At 36.4% G+C, this 17,627-nt stretch overlaps 1 protein-coding gene across 2 annotated transcripts; it reads left to right on the top strand.

Annotated features, from left to right (window-relative positions):
• The first annotated feature begins 290 nt into the window (after nt 1-290).
• Nucleotides 291-17,533, top strand: LOC132120994 (cysteine--tRNA ligase, cytoplasmic-like). Of its 2 annotated transcripts, XM_059530200.1 has the most exons (23): nt 291-461; nt 3,399-3,635; nt 4,177-4,268; nt 4,990-5,078; nt 5,397-5,493; nt 5,666-5,764; nt 7,577-7,726; nt 7,923-8,063; nt 10,191-10,279; nt 10,386-10,507; nt 10,817-10,929; nt 11,087-11,215; nt 11,671-11,800; nt 12,393-12,496; nt 13,718-13,815; nt 13,906-14,095; nt 14,291-14,359; nt 14,529-14,610; nt 15,092-15,172; nt 15,251-15,318; nt 16,250-16,309; nt 16,541-16,624; nt 16,799-17,533. In XM_059530200.1, exons 1-23 carry the CDS (start codon nt 440-442, stop codon nt 16,925-16,927), a joined length of 2,475 nt encoding a protein of 824 aa, XP_059386183.1. In that variant the 5' UTR covers nt 291-439; the 3' UTR covers nt 16,928-17,533. The 2 variants fall into 2 exon arrangements, with proteins under 2 accessions (XP_059386183.1, XP_059386187.1); XM_059530204.1 differs by lacking the exon at nt 3,399-3,635 and having other exon boundaries at nt 292-461.
• Nucleotides 17,534-17,627: the final 94 nt, after the last annotated feature.

Raw genomic sequence — 17,627 nt, 5'->3', positions numbered from 1 at the left:
ATCCCACAGTGTTTAAATCGGTTTGCCATCTACTTTAGGCCTTTTTTTCTTTGTAATTAAATATATAAATTTAAAGCTAGATGTAAGCATATACTAAATGTTTAAAATTCTAATTGAAATGTTTAATTTAAGCAATTAATTACTTTAGTCATCCAAATTGCTCAGTATTTTCAAAGTCTCTTTAAGTATTATACAAATAATTTTTGTTGGCAGGTGACTTTTAATTTGGAACGAAAGGAGCTTTAAAATTCGTCCGGAAGTACTATTCGCGTAATCGACGTAGAAGGACGTCGGATCTGTATGTGATAAGACACACAGGAGAGTCGTGTAAATGATCTAGAGATCCGCAAACATCATTGATTTCGCGCATGTCTTGTGTCTCATTGTGATTTCCTATCAGGTTTTCACGACACTTTATTGTTGCATCAGATAGTGGAAAATGGCAAGCACAGGAGATATAGGTAAATTTATCAACTTACTTTACTTCATCTGCGATGTAACAGTCATTTTGTACGCTGTAGAACATTAACGCGTGTTTCTCCTGCAGAGGCCTGTTTTAAGTTATTCATTTATGCAGGTCCTATTTAAACCTGCAGCTGTTACAGGATGTTTCCCACTAACTTATTTATTCTATTGAGGTACCGCTTGTAACATAAACATGTAACGTAAATGTTATATATGGCAACATCCCCGAGTCTCTCCTGTTCATGTGTGACTGTCATATTGTTATATTAGACACATTGTTTTAACAGATAAACCGAAATCAGACAGCCGAGGTAACACACTGTAATGAGTTTAATAATTTCATATAGGAATGGGAATCGAATGGAATTGACCAATTTCGATTTTCATAACGTTTAGATTATACTGGTGGTATTTGTTGGTCTTTTATTGGAAGAAATACAGTCTTTTGCGAGATGGTAAGATCATTACCAGATTAAAACAGAACAGATAATAACAAATAATGTTACACACACACACAGAGAGAGCTATTTATAATTATATGCTGTATAATAATAATATGCTGTTCAGTAAATGAGTCAGATGTATTCAGCCTCGACTGATTCATAATTGGTTTTGATTAGTAAAGAACGGGTTCATAACAGGTTTCATTTTCATTTGCTCTTTTGCACGTCGCGCACATTTCTCCGAATTTTGTCATGCTTTTTTTTTTAATACATTTTTAATAGCATTTTAATGCGTTATTAAATGTTTTTTAATGCTATTATAGTATTTATTAATATTTCATATAGTTTTTAAAAATATTGTAGTTTCAGTTTAAGTGGTTTTGTTATGTGCTTTTGTCTTTTTAATTAGTTAAAAACATTTTCTTTTTTTGTAATTTAAGTACTTTAAACTGATTTTTATTTTCAGTTTCCTAATATTTATGTCTTATTTTATTTCAGCTTTATTTCAATTAACAAAAAAAATATTTTTAATTTGTTTTAGTTAACAGGGACAAATTTTAATGGCCCTTCACAAGTTTATTTGTTCTCCAAATATGTTCCATCTGTTTGAGTCTGCCTTCAAATATTTTATTGCTCTCTCTATGTCTTTTATGACACAAACAATTTATGGGATATACCCTCATTTATTACAACCCGAATTCCGGAAAAGTTGGGACGTTTTTTAAATTTTAATAAAATGAAAACTAAAGGAATTTCAAATCACATGAGCCAATATTTTATTCACAATAGAAAATAGATAACGTAGCAAATGTTTAAACTGAGAAATTTTACACTTTTATCCACTTAATTAGCTCATTTAAAATTTAATGCCTGCTACAGGTCTCAAAAAAGTTGGCACGGGGGCAACAAATGGCTAAAAAAGCAAGCAGTTTTGAAAAGATTCAGCTGGGAGAACATCTAGTGATTAATTAAGTTAATTGATATCAGGTCTGTAACATGATTAGCTATAAAAGCTTTGTCTTAGAGAAGCAGAGTCTCTCAGAAGTAAAGATGGGCAGAGGCTCTCCAATCTCTGAAAGACTGCGTAAAAAAATTGTGGAAAACTTTAAAAACAATGTTCCTCAAAGTCAAATTGCAAAGGCTTTGCAAATCTCATCATCTACAGTGCATAACATCATCAAAAGATTCAGAGAAACTGGAGAAATCTCTGTGCATAAGGGACAAGGCCAGAGACCTTTATTGGATGCCTGTGGTCTTCGGGCTCTCAGACGACACTGCATCACTCATCGGCATGATTGTGTCAATGACATTACTAAATGGGCCCAGGAATACTTTCAGAAACCACTGTCGGTAAACACAATCCGCCGTGCCATCAGCAGATGCAACTAAAGCTCTATCATGCAAAAAGGAAGCCATATGTGAACATGGTCCAGAAGCGCCGTCGTGTCCTGTGGGCCAAGGCTCATTTAAAATGGACTATTTCAAAGTGGAATAGTGTTTTATGGTCAGACGAGTCCAAATTTGACATTCTTGTTGGAAATCACGGACGCCGTGTCCTCCGGGCTAAAGAGGAGGGAGACCTTCAGCATGTTATCAGCGTTCAGTTCAAAAGCCAGCATCTCTTATGGTATGGGGGTGCATAAGTGCATACGGTATGGGCAGCTTGCATGTTTTGGAAGGCTCTGTGAATGCTGAAAGGTATATAAAGGTTTTAGAGCAACATATGCTTCCCTCCAAACAACGTCTATTTCAGGGAAGGCCTTGTTTATTTCAGCAGGACAATGCAAAACCACATACTGCAGCTATAACAACAGCATGGCTTCGTCGTAGAAGAGTCCGGGTGCTAACCTGGCCTGCCTGCAGTCCAGATCTTTCACCTATAGAGAACATTTGGCGCATCATTAAACGAAAAATACGTCAAAGACGACCACGAACTCTTCAACAGCTGGAAATCTATATAAGGCAAGAATGGGACCAAATTCCAACAGCAAAACTCCAGCAACTCATAGCCTCAATGCCCAGACATCTTCAAACGGTTTTGAAAAGAAAAGGAGATGCTACACCATGGTAAACATGCCCCGTCCCAACTATTTTGAGACCTGTAGCAGAAATCAAAATTGAAATGAGCTCATTTTGTGCATAAAATTGTAAACTTTCTCAGTTTAAACATTTGCTATGTTATCTATGTTCTATTGTGAATAAAATATTGGCTCATGTGATTTGAAAGTCTTTTAGTTTTCATTTTATTCCAATTTAAAAAACGTCCCAACTTTTCCGGAATTCGGGTTGTAAATTAATTGACATTATGAAAGTTGTTAGGGATATTGTTTCACAGTTGTGTGTTAGCTGATTATTACCGCTTATGTTTCAGAGCAATGAGGTTAAAGAGGATTACAGGTGTAATCACAGTCCTTCTCCGCGAGCCCTTAGCTCATTTCTAATGTCTGCTCGTCTATGTGTTTGTGTGTCTATGCCCTTTTGTTTTCCCAGCCTTTGATTATGGCTTCTTACTGCGCATAAGTGAGGATGCTCGCAGGGTTGAGGCTCTGAATGAGTACTTGAGCAGTCGCAGTTACCTGGCTGGCTACCGGCCTTCACAGGTGGATGCAGAAGCCTTTGCGCTTCTATGCGGGCCCCCACCTGAACGGCATGTCCACGCCCTGCGCTGGTACAAACACATAGCCGCTCTGAAGCCCCAAACGAATGACCAGACCCCAGAATGCAGCAGTGAGTAGACAGAACTCCCCCTGTCATAGTCAGAGTGCATGAACGTAGGTTGTAGCTGAATTATACTTTGAGTTAGTGGTTTCTGTGCTGAGGACATTTGCCGTATGTGTTGCATGAGTTTGAGGGTGTGGGTTGTTTGATGTGTTAAACCTTCTCAGGTTTGTTCTAGACGGGACTGGAATGGGTTGAGTTATAGTTGACTGTTACACACTGAGTGACTGAGGTGCTTGTGGTTTTAAACAGTTCTTTCATTGGATGCATTGATCAGTGGCTTTGTTTGCACATTTTTTGTTTCACTTTCACACTGTGTACAGTATGTGTTACTTTCATTTACACATTTTTTATGTTTTCTGTGAGGAAAAAATACAACCCTCTATTATAATTGTGCTGCAGGTGTGCACGCCACGAACAACTATTTCTTGTAATGCATCTGTTGTTCAATTTATGGATTGAATATTATAAATTAATCTGTGAAAGTGACTAATTTTTATACTAAACAAAGTAATTTGGGTGAAAAATAAAAATGTCTCTTGTTTTTCAGCAAAGGGAAAGCGGGTGCAGCCACCATGGTCTCCGCCAGAAGGCACAGACGTTTCAAAGCTGTGTCTTTACAACAGTCTCACACGGACCAAGGTACAGTATGAAAGATAAACAACATGGCCTAATGTGTGGGTGACATGTAGAACATTACTAGACTAAATCCACAACTTTCTATACGTTATATTACTGTAGTATTGGCGGTTGAAAACATAAACAGATTAGCAAAACTTTTAGAAAAAACCTACAATATCAACATGTCATTTACATTGTCATTTAGCAGATGTTTATTTTTTATTCAGCAGACGTGCTCATAATTCATCTAACGTGCTAGTGAAGTAATTTATAATGTTACAGATTCAATTTCTGTACCTTTCATCTTTAAAATAAGATAATAATAAGAAATGTTTCTTGAGCATAAAATAAAACCAAATCGGCATATTAGAATTATTTCTGAACGATCATGTGACACTGAAAACTGAAATGATGGCAGCTTTGCTATTAGAAGAATAAATTACATTTGAACATGTATTCGGATATAAATATTTGTTTTTTAATTTAATTGACTGTATTTTGGGTCAAATAAACTCAGACTTAGTGAGCACAAGACTTGTGACACAATGAAAAATGGAAGAATGCTTGCCATCACGGGAATAAATTACATTTTAAAACATTTTACATTTTCCAATTATAATATCACTATTTACTGAATTATCAAATCATTTCAGACTTCTTACATAAACTTAAAAAATGGATGCTGTTTTATGAAAATAAACTGTTAAAATAGTTCATATCTGTCTTGTTTTGTGCATTCTAGGAGGTGTTTGTACCACAGAAGGGCAACAGGGTTTTGTGGTACTGCTGCGGCCCCACAGTGTATGATGCTTCTCACATGGGTCATGCCAGGTGACATATTCCCAATCCATTCATAGTGTTTCTTTGTTTTCAGTGTGCCCCAGCTGTTGAAAACAGCACAGTAGACACCGGACAACAGTCAATGAAAAGCCTGAAGCAGGCATTCAGCTTTCAATCCAGGGTCAGAACTTGTTAGTTGTGTATTTGAGGCTGTAAATCAAATCTCTAAGAAATATTCTGTTTGACTATGGCTCAATGAACACATTCAAATAGAGAAAATATAAACATCTTGCATCCAAGGCTCACACAACATTTATGATGTATCATTTCTTTGTATTTCATGAGGATTCAATGGCTTTGTTCTTTCAGGTCCTACATTTCTTTTGACATACTGCGGAGAATACTGAAGGATTATTTCAAATACGATGTCTTCTACTGTATGAACATCACAGATATTGATGACAAAGTAAGAGCGGTGTATGCGCCAAGTCTGAATGTAGTTGACCTTAAGCTTTTGAATTCTATATAACCTGATACCTCATGCTTTCGGTCATATGAAACTGCTGCTTTAATTCTGAAGGCCACATGTGATACAGTGTTCTCAAGATCCAATCATCAGTGTGACTTCTTCATTTCAGATCATCAAAAGAGCCCGACAGAACTACCTGCTGGAGCAGTACAGAGAGAAGAAGCCCAGTCCCTCTCAGATACTGCAGGATGTGTTAACGGCCCGAACGGTGAGGGTATTATTTCGTCCAAATGAATCCTGTTATCATCTAAGCAGACTTGTGGGGTTTAAAGCCTGTATGAGTTGGACCCAGAAATGTTTTTTTAGAATTTGCATGTTTCTGACCCTGAGAGTACCAATTTAAAGACATTGTGAAATCTAAATTGACCATTTTTATGCAGTTTTAAAGTTCTAAATGATTTATCTTTGCACATAATTGTTACAAAAAAAAAACATGTTCTCGTAATTTTTTAAAAAAGGGCTGGGCCATAAGGGTGGTGGGTGGTGTTAGCGCATGGGTGGTGTTGGCGCAGTGGATAAGACACATGCCTTTGGTGTGAGAGACCCGGGTTCGCATCCACTGTGAGGCACCAATGTGTCCCTGAGCAAGACACTTAACCCCTAGTTGCTCCAGAGGCGTGCGACCTCTGACATATATAGCAATTGTAAGTCGCTTTGGATAAAAGCGTCAGCTAAATGAATAAATGTAAATGTAAATGTAATAAGGATGCCTAATAGAAAATTAAGTTTTAATCATTCCCTTCCAGCAACTTTTGACTCGCATGAAACGATTGTAAAAGTAGCCAATGATTATGAGAAGCTTTTTATTCAGATATGCATCACTATAGACCTTGGTCATGTTAGAGGCCATGAAAACGAGGCTATAGTTTAGTTTTTTTTATTACGCAGTCCCTGAAAATAGTTCTCAGCAACTCTGCTATTGCTGTAACTACACAAACTAGCTGGGGACTATTTTCAGGGACTGCGTGATATCACTGCGCCTGCTGCGGTCATGTTATGGCAGCACAGTTCCTTGATTATTACGGTGGAATTGAAGTATAGTTCCTAATCATATCAGCCTAGAAAATTGCAACTCTTAATTTTCCGCTGGTCTTAGTACACGATACAAGTACAGAAGAGTCAAAGTTTTAAATAGGAAAAATATCGAAACTCTTTAGTCATTTTTTTTTTATGCTATGCTACTGGTCTAATAGGATTCAATGATGTATGCTAAGCTATGCTAAATGTGCTATCCCCAGACCCGTAGATCTGCTGAATGGATTCAAAAACTGTAAAACTCAATATATTAACTCTGGGGAAGTTGGAGAATGAGCCTATTTCCAAAAAAAACTGGATTGTTCCTTTAAATACGTTGGTACCCTGACTAAGGTTTATATGAACAAAAAGATGCTTGCAGTTTTTATTTCAAGCAAACTTTGACTGATAGAAATACTGCATGTTCTGAAAATTTGAATTATTTGCTCTAATTGATGCTATTAAAATAAACTCCAGTCCAGGTCTGTCTTTAGTTCCCCTGGGTGAGACGGCCGCTTATATAGCCCGATGCCCCACCCCTTTTGGTGGGTTCGAGTGGGCTCACCCACCATAGGCTCGCGCAGCACCGCCCCACCCACATTGATTAGTTTCTATCGAACTCAACAAGCCAATGGTCATGCAGTTTCACTGGCTTCAGAATCGGAGAAACAGGACTTTTCCCCACAGTACTCGTTCCGTATCTAAGGGAACCGAGGTTACGTTAGTAACAGAGTATGTTTTCACACAACTTATGTGGGACATGGTTGCTTTCACATCAGCAAGAGAAAAAAAATGTATATAATATCCTGAAGTACTGAAAGAGCTGCCATTAAGTAATGGAATTAATCAGTTTGCTGAAAAGATTTAAGCAGCTCTGAAAATGAAATGAAAGCAAGACCACCTCAATTTTCGCCAGACTGTTGGTTACTGGCTTTCACAAAAATGTTTTCATTCATCTCTTTCCCCATCACTGTGCTTTAATGTAATTTGGTTTTATTGTGTTTAGCCGTTTAAAGCCAAGCTTGCTGAAACTACTGACCCAGATAAGAAACAGATGCTGGAGAGGCTGGATGCAGCAGTGGAAGCTGCCCTGGGTCCCCTGCAGGGGGCAGTGCAGAGCAACGCTGCAGGCGATGCACTCCAGAATCAGGCACAGGTAAATTATTTGAGCAGCTTTTTAAAAATACTTAATGTGACCTAGTTAGATCAGGGCCGCATGAGGCACTCATTCTAAATTATTTGACTGCTGCCATTCAGTGACCCTCAATTAACATAGTGTTTCATGAGATCATTTGAATTCATGGCATGGTTCTGAAACTAAATGGTTCTTTCTTAATGGTTTTCATTTTTAGGTCTTATTGGAAGAGGCTAAAGATCTCTTGTCAGATTGGTTAGACTCCCAATTTGGCAGCCAAGTGACAGAAAACTCCATCTTTTCTTTGTTGCCGAAGTACTGGGAGGGAGAGTACCACAAAGATATGGAAGCCCTGAATGTGAGTGAACTAATACTGATGAGTAAGCAATAGCTTGAGTATGCATATACACTACTGTTCAAAATGTGGGGTCAGTCATTTTTTAAAATGTTTTTAAAAGAAGTCTCAGGCTCATCGAGGCTACATTTATCTGATCAGAAATACAGTAAAAACGGTATATTGTGAAATATTATAACAATTTAATAATATATTTCAGAATGTGATTTAATTCGGTGACCACAAAGCTGAATTTTCAGCTCATTACTCCAGTCTTTAATGTCATGTCTTCCATTAGAAGCTATTCTGATATGCTGATTTGGTGCTCATGAAACATTTCACATTATTATCTGTGTCGAACATCTGTGTTGTGCTGTTGTGTTTTCAGTGTTGGGAAGGTTACTTTGGAAATGTAATAGGTTACAGATTACAAGTTACCCTATTTAAAATGTAATAAGAAGCTTAACTATTTCAATTACTTCATTAATGTAACTGTTTACGTTTTAATTACTTTTCTACATTTATAACAGTAGGTTGTAGTCTGAAGATTTCCGCTGCAATTTGGATTGATATAATTGAAAGAAGTGGTATGCTGCAAATTCAAACAAGAGAACCAATCATAAGCATCAGAATAGCTTTGCTTTACTAAAAGGCCTTTAAATGGCAAGAGGCATCATGCACATCAAAAACAGGCAAAGCAACAAATTCATATTATTCAAAAGTGAAAGTGAGTGAAAGTGACATTCAGCCAAGTATGATTACCCATACTCAGAATTCGTGCTCTGCATTTAACCCATCCAAAGTGCACACACACTCACACCGTGAACACACACACAGAGCAGTGGGCAGCCATTTATGCTGCGGCGCCAGGGGAGCAGTTGGGGGTTCGATGCCTTGCTCAAAGGCACCTAAGTCGTGGTAATGCCGGCCCGAGATTCGAACCCACAACCCTAGGGTTAGGAGTCAAACTCTCTAACCACTAGGCCACGACTTCAACATATCCTAGCTTTTTACAGAAAATATTCAGCTGTAACCCACTTTGTAATCATTAACATTTTCATAAGTAACTGTAACTTGTAATTAAATTACGTAATGCCGTTAGAAGTAACTAGTTGCTCCCCAGCACAAGTGTATTTTGTATTGTATATATTGTGATGTATGTTCATCTTCTTACTGATGTGTTAAAACTAGACTTGAGCCGGTATTCGGTAATGCGATATATTACGGTAATGAATATGTACGATATTGTTATCATGGGCACTTATAAATACCGCAAATAATTATATATTACAAATTATTCAGAATTGGAAATGCATTTTAAGAAAACTATTCCAATCAACTGGTCAAAATGCACAACACCGCTGTATGCTGCTTGAAAGAGCTTGTGTGCTCTGATGTAAACAAGCACGCATGAGAAGCACATGGAGGAACACGTGAGAGACTCGCTGAATGAAAGCACATTCAATCTCTGACAGCAGATGGCGCTAAACTGTAGAGAATGCAGTCCTTACCCTGGAAACCCCATATATAAACCAGCTGCAATACTTTCTAAAACATATTTAAATAATTTCAAATAGGCATTCAGATTTGTGTATTTGCAATGATGTTCCTCTTACATATTGGTCTTTATAGTTCTTTTGCACTTTAATCTGTGCAAATCATTTAACTTTATATATATTTCTGAATTGCTTTTTTATTTAAATGTTCAGTTATTTTTTGTTAGAAAAAAGTTATTTAACCTATTATACTATATTATACTATATTTTGAGCACTTTTTAAAACTAAATGTCAATGTCAATGTCACCTTTATTTATATAGCGCTTTAAACAAAATACATTGCGTCAAAGCAACTGAACAACATTCATCAGGAAAACAGTGTCAATAATGCAAAAATGATAGTTAAAGGCAGTTCATCATTGGATTCAGTTATGTCATCTCTGTTCAGTTAAATAGTGTCTGTGCATTTATTTGCAATCAAGTCAACAATATCGCTGTAGATGAAGGTAAATTGCAATACCGTGATAATACCGTTTACCGTGATAAAAGCCTGAGTAATTAATCGCAACAGGAAAATTTGATACTGGCTTATCCCTAGTTAAAACATGTTAAGTCTGAGCAGTGATGATAGCCTGTGGTGTCTTTGATTGACAGGTCCTCACTCCTGATGTTCTGACACGGGTCAGCGAGTACGTGCCAGAGATTGTGGAATTTGTCAAAAGAATTGTGGACAATGGTTACGGGTAGGAATGGAGCTTCGTTCTAGATTTATTATTTCATAAACCGTAAACAAAAACACTACTTTCAAAGGAAATGTCTAAGAATGAATTTCTGCTCTTTTCTCACAAGATACGAGTCAAATGGATCGGTATATTTTGACACTGCAAAGTTTGATTCCTGCCCTGCTCACTCTTATGCCAAACTGGTACCAGAAGCCGTTGGTGATCAGAAGGCTCTTCAAGAAGGAGAAGGTACAGGAATAAATTGCAATACGTCCCTTAAAATAATTAACACTTTTAAGTGGGCTTTTGAGAAGTACAATAAGTGCATCCAGTTCGACGGTCTCTAATTTCCATGGCAATTAGATGTAGAATGGCATTGCACTGTTGCTGTAATACAGTTGTATTGATGCACACCAATAGGGCAGTTACTAGTGCATATAGCTTGATTAATAATCTGAGTAGTGGATACAACAAGCCAGAATTATCCATTGTATAACAGGACGTTAGGGCATTTTTAAATTTTTTCTAATGAGTGAATATCTTTTTTAATTTTTGCAGGTGACTTAAGTATCTCAGCAGACAGACTTAGTGAAAAGAGATCACAGAATGACTTTGCACTGTGGAAGGCCTCTAAGCCTGGAGAACCATCTTGGGACTCCCCTTGGGGAAAGGTGAGGAAGTACACATCAGGAAGATGTGTAAATGAACATGCCTTAAAATGTCTCCACAGTTTGCTGCTTAGCAATTTTTGTATAACGCAACAAAGTTTTGAATGCACTGGTAATGTTTGTGAGTTCAGTATCTAAAATTCTCCTGGGGATGTTAAAGGGGAGACCTGGATGGCATATTGAGTGTTCTGCCATGGCTGGATCCATTTTGGGAGAGTCTATGGATATCCACGGAGGAGGATATGACTTGCGTTTTCCTCATCATGACAATGAATTGGCACAATCTGAGGTGAGAAAATTACAGTGTGCTCATATGGCAAATGTTTAAAAGCTGTTGTTGAAAAGCTGTTATTAGAATCCTGTTCATTATACAGTACAGGTTAATGCAGCATTCATGTCACGCTGGAATTACCATAATTGCACGTTTAACCGTTAGTTAAACCATTTGTCTTTGTCAAAATTGTAATTAAAACACACACTTCTATTTAATTATGTATGCTATTATAGCCACTGTAACAGTGCACTTTTTTCTTATTTTGCTAGAGCATATACAGGTGACATGATGTAGTGATTAAATATTTAGCTGTCATCAACTACAAAGGATACATTTTGGCGTTTTGAGCATTGCCATGTAAACAGATGGTTTCTAGTTGTTATTATTAATCTGAAAACTGATGATAAAGAACTTGGTCCTGTCCCTGGATTGCTGTGTCAATGTTTTTTTTTGTTGTTTTTTTTGAACAGGCATACTTTGAGAATGATCACTGGGTACGATATTTCTTACACACGGGTCACCTGACCATTGCCGGATGCAAGATGTCAAAATCTCTGAAGAACTTTATTACTATCAAAGATGCCCTGGCCAAACATACGGGTAATTCTACTACAATTTTACTATTATAAGTATCTCTGTTACATATCTTAATGCTCTTAATCATAATGCTCTTTTTAATTGGTCTAAATTTGTATTTTGTTTGTTTTATTTTATTATTTTTTTAAATGAAATGATTTGACTTTGAATATAATTTCAGTTTCCAAATCTTTTTTTTGAAAAAGAATGTCTTTATATTTCTTGGAAAATATTAAATGAATGAAAGGGGTATGTTTTATATTTAGACCAAATTGAGTAAGTTTATTCATCACTGTCAGTTTTTGACCTTGGAAGTGTTCAGTAACTTTTTTTAAAAAAAATAATGATTAAGTCCTGTGTCTTCAAGGGGCAAGCAAGGTATTTTTTTTTTTACTATATGGATATACCACTTGACATCTTTGCAACAACAATGTAAAGAAGACTGATACCTTGGCACATAAAAGATTTGTAATTCTTTTCTTTTCTCAAACATCTTTGTTTGTCATTGACCTAAAAGAGATTATGTGGTGTCTTTACATAATTTGCCTTGCATATTTATCCATTTAACTACATAAGAAGTTTTGACATTGTGCATTTGCGCTTTATTTCCTTTTAGCAAGACAGCTTCGTTTGGCCTTTCTGATGCATTCGTGGAAAGACACATTGGACTACTCCAACAACACAATGGAGTCAGCCATCCAATATGAGAGATTCATAAATGTGAGTGAGAAACCTGGAAGAAGCAGTGGGGGAGAAAAGTACCCAAAATTCATAGTCTGTCCAAATTTAATATCTGCCACTTATCAGCATAGGGAATCCTCATGAGTGCACAATAGGCTTATCTAGATTCCTTCAAGAACCCAGAAGGTCGGAGAATAGCGAGTGTCCTTCAGGGTGCATTAATTCTGTCTTGCGCTTCTTTCCACCTATCAATTACTCTGTCACCAAGGAATATAACATGGGCAGAGTTCCAAATTTGCCTGAAACACACAGGCAGCAATTAGCATTGGAAGTATGTGAAGGTTCCCTATGACTGACCTACACGCTATATTTCTTTTAGACCAGCCTCGCCCGAACATGAAGTTAGGATCTTAATGAGACACTGTGTTTTTCCCTCTACACCAGTGCACCACCAAAGGCTGTACTTGAGTAAAAATGAAGACGGCTTATTAGACGGTGATGCAATAATAGTGCAATTCCCTCAACAGACTTTGGCTGAAATATAACTGGAGATGAATAGAGGTTCTGAGGTCCCAAATTAGAAGTAAAAGCTGTAAATATTCAAACAAAACACATTAAAAAGCTAAAAGTGGTGTTAGTGTATGTAGTGTGGCAAATGCTGTGCACTTAGTTAACACAAAAACAGTATTTTAAAAGCAGTCTAGCAGTGGTAGCAATCTTTTATTTAATTTTTTTCCCCCAAACACTTAGAAACTGACTTAAGAAAAGATGGTTATGAACAATGCTAAAATTGTATTTAGGATAATGCAGACACAAGTCCCTTAGACCTTGGAAGTGATAGGAATCTGCTGGGGTTTTTAAATTATTTTTTTTATTGTATTTTTAATTTTATTAATATTCTGAATATGTTAACCCTTAAAGTAAAATGCTGGATTAAATACAATATATACAGAATATATATCCTCAAGTTTGGGCTCAGTAAGATTCTTCTTTGAAAAATAAATTAATCACTTTGTTCAGCAAGGAGGATTTTTAAATTATTACTGTTTCAAATTAATGCTGTTCATTTGAAATATTATTTTAAGAACCCTGAAAAAAAAGTTTAAAATGGTAAAAACTTACCAACCCCAAGAGTTTAAATGGATTATAAATTTGTATTATAAGCACGTAACATAAAATTAAATATTATTTTAAGAGAGCATATTTTAAGAGTCCCTTATGACTGTTTTTGTGTTTGCTCCTCTCATTCTGTTTCCACAGGAGTTCTTCCTAAATGTTAAAGATATTCTGAGGAGCCCCACAGACGTCACTGGCCAGTTTGAGAAATGGGAAGCTGAGGAGATTGAACTAAACAAAAGGTGACCCACATGTTCCTTAAGACTCCATTGTATCTCTTCTAAAAATAAAGCTTTATCACCCATTACAGGAATTTGTGTGTGTTTGTGTAGCTTCTATGAGAAGAAAACATCAGTTCATGAGGCGCTGTGTGACAACATAGACACCCGTTCGGCTCTAGAGGAGATGCGGGCTCTTGTCGGTCAGAGTAACACCTACATGGCTGCCAGAAGGAGTGCAAAACTACCGCCTAACCGCATGCTGCTGCAGAGCATTGCCCTGTACTTGACCGACATGCTTAAGGTAGCGAGACAAAAAAAGTAGCTATATAGAGCTTGACTTTGGACATAATTGATACCTGGATGCAATAAGAGAACACTTGTTTCTCTTCATTGTACATTCGGATAGCTACAATGAATAAGCTGAGACTTAGAGACAGAAACTGAAACAATGCATGCACACTGAAGTGCTTGCTAAAACTGTTTTCTGCTTTGACAGACATTTGGAGCGATTGAGGGAGCTGAGCCCATTGGCTTCCCTGTTGGAGGAAACGGACAGAATGCTGATGTAAGCAACACCACTTAGATCATGTTTGATTCATCAAAGGTTTTCCTTTTAATTTTTTTGTTACAAAGCCAGAGTTGTGAAGACACGTTATTAAAGATTCAATATAAAAATCTTTTTTTTTTTGTCCACCCTCATTAAACTCTTCTTAATCTTTTAATTTCTGTTTCAGCTTGAGAACACAGTCATGCCCTATTTGTCAGTGCTGTCGCATTTCAGGGAAGATGTCAGAAAAATTGCAAGAGAGAAGAAAGGTAAATCTTTCGGGCTGTTTTATTTATAAATATTTTAGAGCAAAGACCTACAATGTGTACTCGAGTCATTTTGTTTTTTATTATTTATTCCTTTGTAAGATTTTTTCCTTTTTTATGGGTGTTGTTGTAGCTGTACCTCCAACAGACATTTGCATACAATACAGATTGTGCTTTTTAAACACAAAAGAGAATTAATTAGGGAAATGTTCAAAGATTTTCATATTGTCTTCTTAATGATTAATATTAGATAGTTTTCTTCTAGAAAGACAAAACCGTTTAGGTGGAGAAAAAAAAACTTTTTTTCTTTACCTTGACATGTTTCGACTGCAACCTGCAGTCTGCAGTCTTTGGAAGACTGCAGGTTGCAGTCGAAACATGTCAAGGTAAAGAAAAAAAGTTTTGTTTTTTTTTCTCCACCTAAACGGTTTTGTCTTTCTAGAAGAAAACTATCTAATATTAGGGAAATGTGTTTGTTTTCCAGTGACAGAATTGCTGAGGCTGTGTGACGAATTGCGTGATGATACTTTACCTGAGCTGGGTGTCCGATTTGAGGATCGTGATGGTAAATGGAAGATACATCGATTTTATTAAACCCTGAATGTCATGGAAAAGTAAAAAAAAATGTTGTTGTTTTTCTAAGGACTTCCCACATCTGTGAAATTGGTGGACAAAGAAACCCTTCTGAAGGAAAGAGAAGAGAAGAAGAAGGTAATTGCAGAATCCGTCTACATGGAGGATACTGTGCTATCTCTACTTGATTTATTTGGTATCAGTGGTGTGTAGATTTTGGATCTCATATCACATATAGTACTGCTGGTTTGCAGTGCACCTTATTAGGTTGAAATTAGTCATTAATCAGATCAAAATTATCTCTCCACCAGGGTAAGGTGATATGTTCCTTCTGTCAAAGGAAAAAAGTTTCTTAGCGTATCAGGCATCACAAAAGAAATGATTCGAATACAAACCAGGTCATGAAAAATGTATCTAGGCCTTTCGAGCTTGTCAGTGTAAATGACGGTCTTTAGAATGAATGGTAAGGACTCAAGTTGCAGCGGTTTATTGTTGTACCTTCTTTAAATTACTCCTTTGAGCCTCGTATGCACGCTTACTGCTCTGGGCACATACTGCAGATCATTCATGATCCACCTGAGATGGTCACAGCAAATAGCGTTTCTTTAAAAAAAAAGGATTGGTGGGGGCATCTCTGAGACTTCTCTGTTGGTTTATGAGCATCTTCATATTTGAAAATTAAAATACACTATGAACATACTACAGCTCAAAAGTTTGGGCTTGGTAAGATTATTAATATATAATTTTTAAATACTTATTCTGCATTTATTTGATCAAATTTAGTTGTGCTCTTCAAATTATTTTGTAGAACGCGTGATAGGTTTTATTCTGGATTTTTGGAATTTCAAGAAAAGACCGTTTATTTTAAATGGTAATCTTTTGTAACAAAAGTCTTAAATGTAATTTTTTTTATCAATTTAATGCATCCTTGCTGAAAGTAATTTATTTATTTTTTTATTTTTAAAGGGTCACTTTTAAATGTTACATTAAACAATCCTCCTTTTTATTTTGTTGTTTCATGTTCATGTAAATTTGGAATTAATTTCCACTTATTCTTTAATGTTTCAAGATTGAAGATGAAAAGAAAAAGAAAAAAGATGAGGCTGCCAAGAAGAAACAAGAACAAGAGGTGATTAGAACAATCACAGAGACCCCCAACATACTTCATTATTGAGTACTCCATGTAAAAATCCTCTCTCTCTCTCTCTCTCTCTCTCTCTCTCTCTCTCTCTCTCTCTCTGTGTGTGTGTTTGTGTGTGTGTGTGTATCTTTAAGTACATTGAGAGAAGTGAATCCTTTGTGCTTCACTGGTTGTTTGGAATTATTTGTATTATAAATATTTGTATATTTGATGTCATAGATGGCAAAGTTGGCAAAAATGAAGATTAAACCCAGTGAAATGTTCCAGTCAGAGACTGACAAGTACTCCATCTTTGATGAAATGGTAATGTAAACCATTTCGTGTTCTTTGTCATAAGATACACTCTTTTATGTCACACTACTGTATGTACTGTATGTTGGATCCATTTCAAGGTGATTATTGGTCTACAGTGGATGGATGAGTTCTTATGAATTTTTAAAATTTTGGTCACATTTATTATGTTCTTTGTTTATACAGGGCTTCCCAACACATGATGTTGAGGGAAAGGAGCTCAGTAAGGGACTGACCAAAAAGCTTCGCAAGCTTTACGAGGCTCAAGAGAAGCTGTATAATGAATACCTCCAGTCGACCCAGAACGGGAGCTGAGAACATGTTGAGTCTGGTGTAATCTGCCATCCGCCCGTACTGTCTGTTTTGAATTGTCTTGTGTATGTGAAAAGGCAGGAAAACTTAAAGACCTCATCTGTGAGTTTTGGCTCTTAACTTTGGCAAGGTTTTGCCAAATCCTTCTGGTCATGGTTGGAAGGTCATTGTTTTTGGATACTCTGCAATCATGGCTTTGAGGGGTATTTAATGACTTTGATATTAAGGGTATATTATGTGCTTTTTGCACACATAGAACAAAAATGCAAGTATATCAGGACTTTTCTAATTTGGGTTTGATGGTTTATATGAAGTATGTTAGAAATATTTAGCCGTTAATGTGGAAATGGAGCAAGCATACAATGTTTTCATTGTTGATTTTTAAAAACCTTGCTGGTCAAAGACGTGTTTTTTCCAAAACACTGCTAGTGATGCATAAGATTCCAGAATTAATATATCTCAGATGATGCAGGAATGAAGGGACTTCAGGTTTGTTTGTTTATGACAAATGGAAAAACAGAGGCATACATAGGAGCACCAAGTTTTGATAGTATTAACATACTCTTTATAAGAACATGAAATACCAAAATAAAAAATGATTTTGAATAATGTGTGATGCTCATTTGTCACTAGTAACTTATTCCTGCAAATGTTGCCATAAAGACTTGACTAGAAAAGTTGTTCATACAGTTGTAGTCTAATA

The sequence above is a fragment of the Carassius carassius genome, chromosome 3 (genome assembly GCF_963082965.1).
Source record: "Carassius carassius chromosome 3, fCarCar2.1, whole genome shotgun sequence".
NCBI lineage: Eukaryota > Metazoa > Chordata > Actinopteri > Cypriniformes > Cyprinidae > Carassius > Carassius carassius.
The sequence above is the reverse complement of the archived record's forward strand: the minus strand, read 5'-3'. Positions and strand labels throughout refer to the sequence as shown.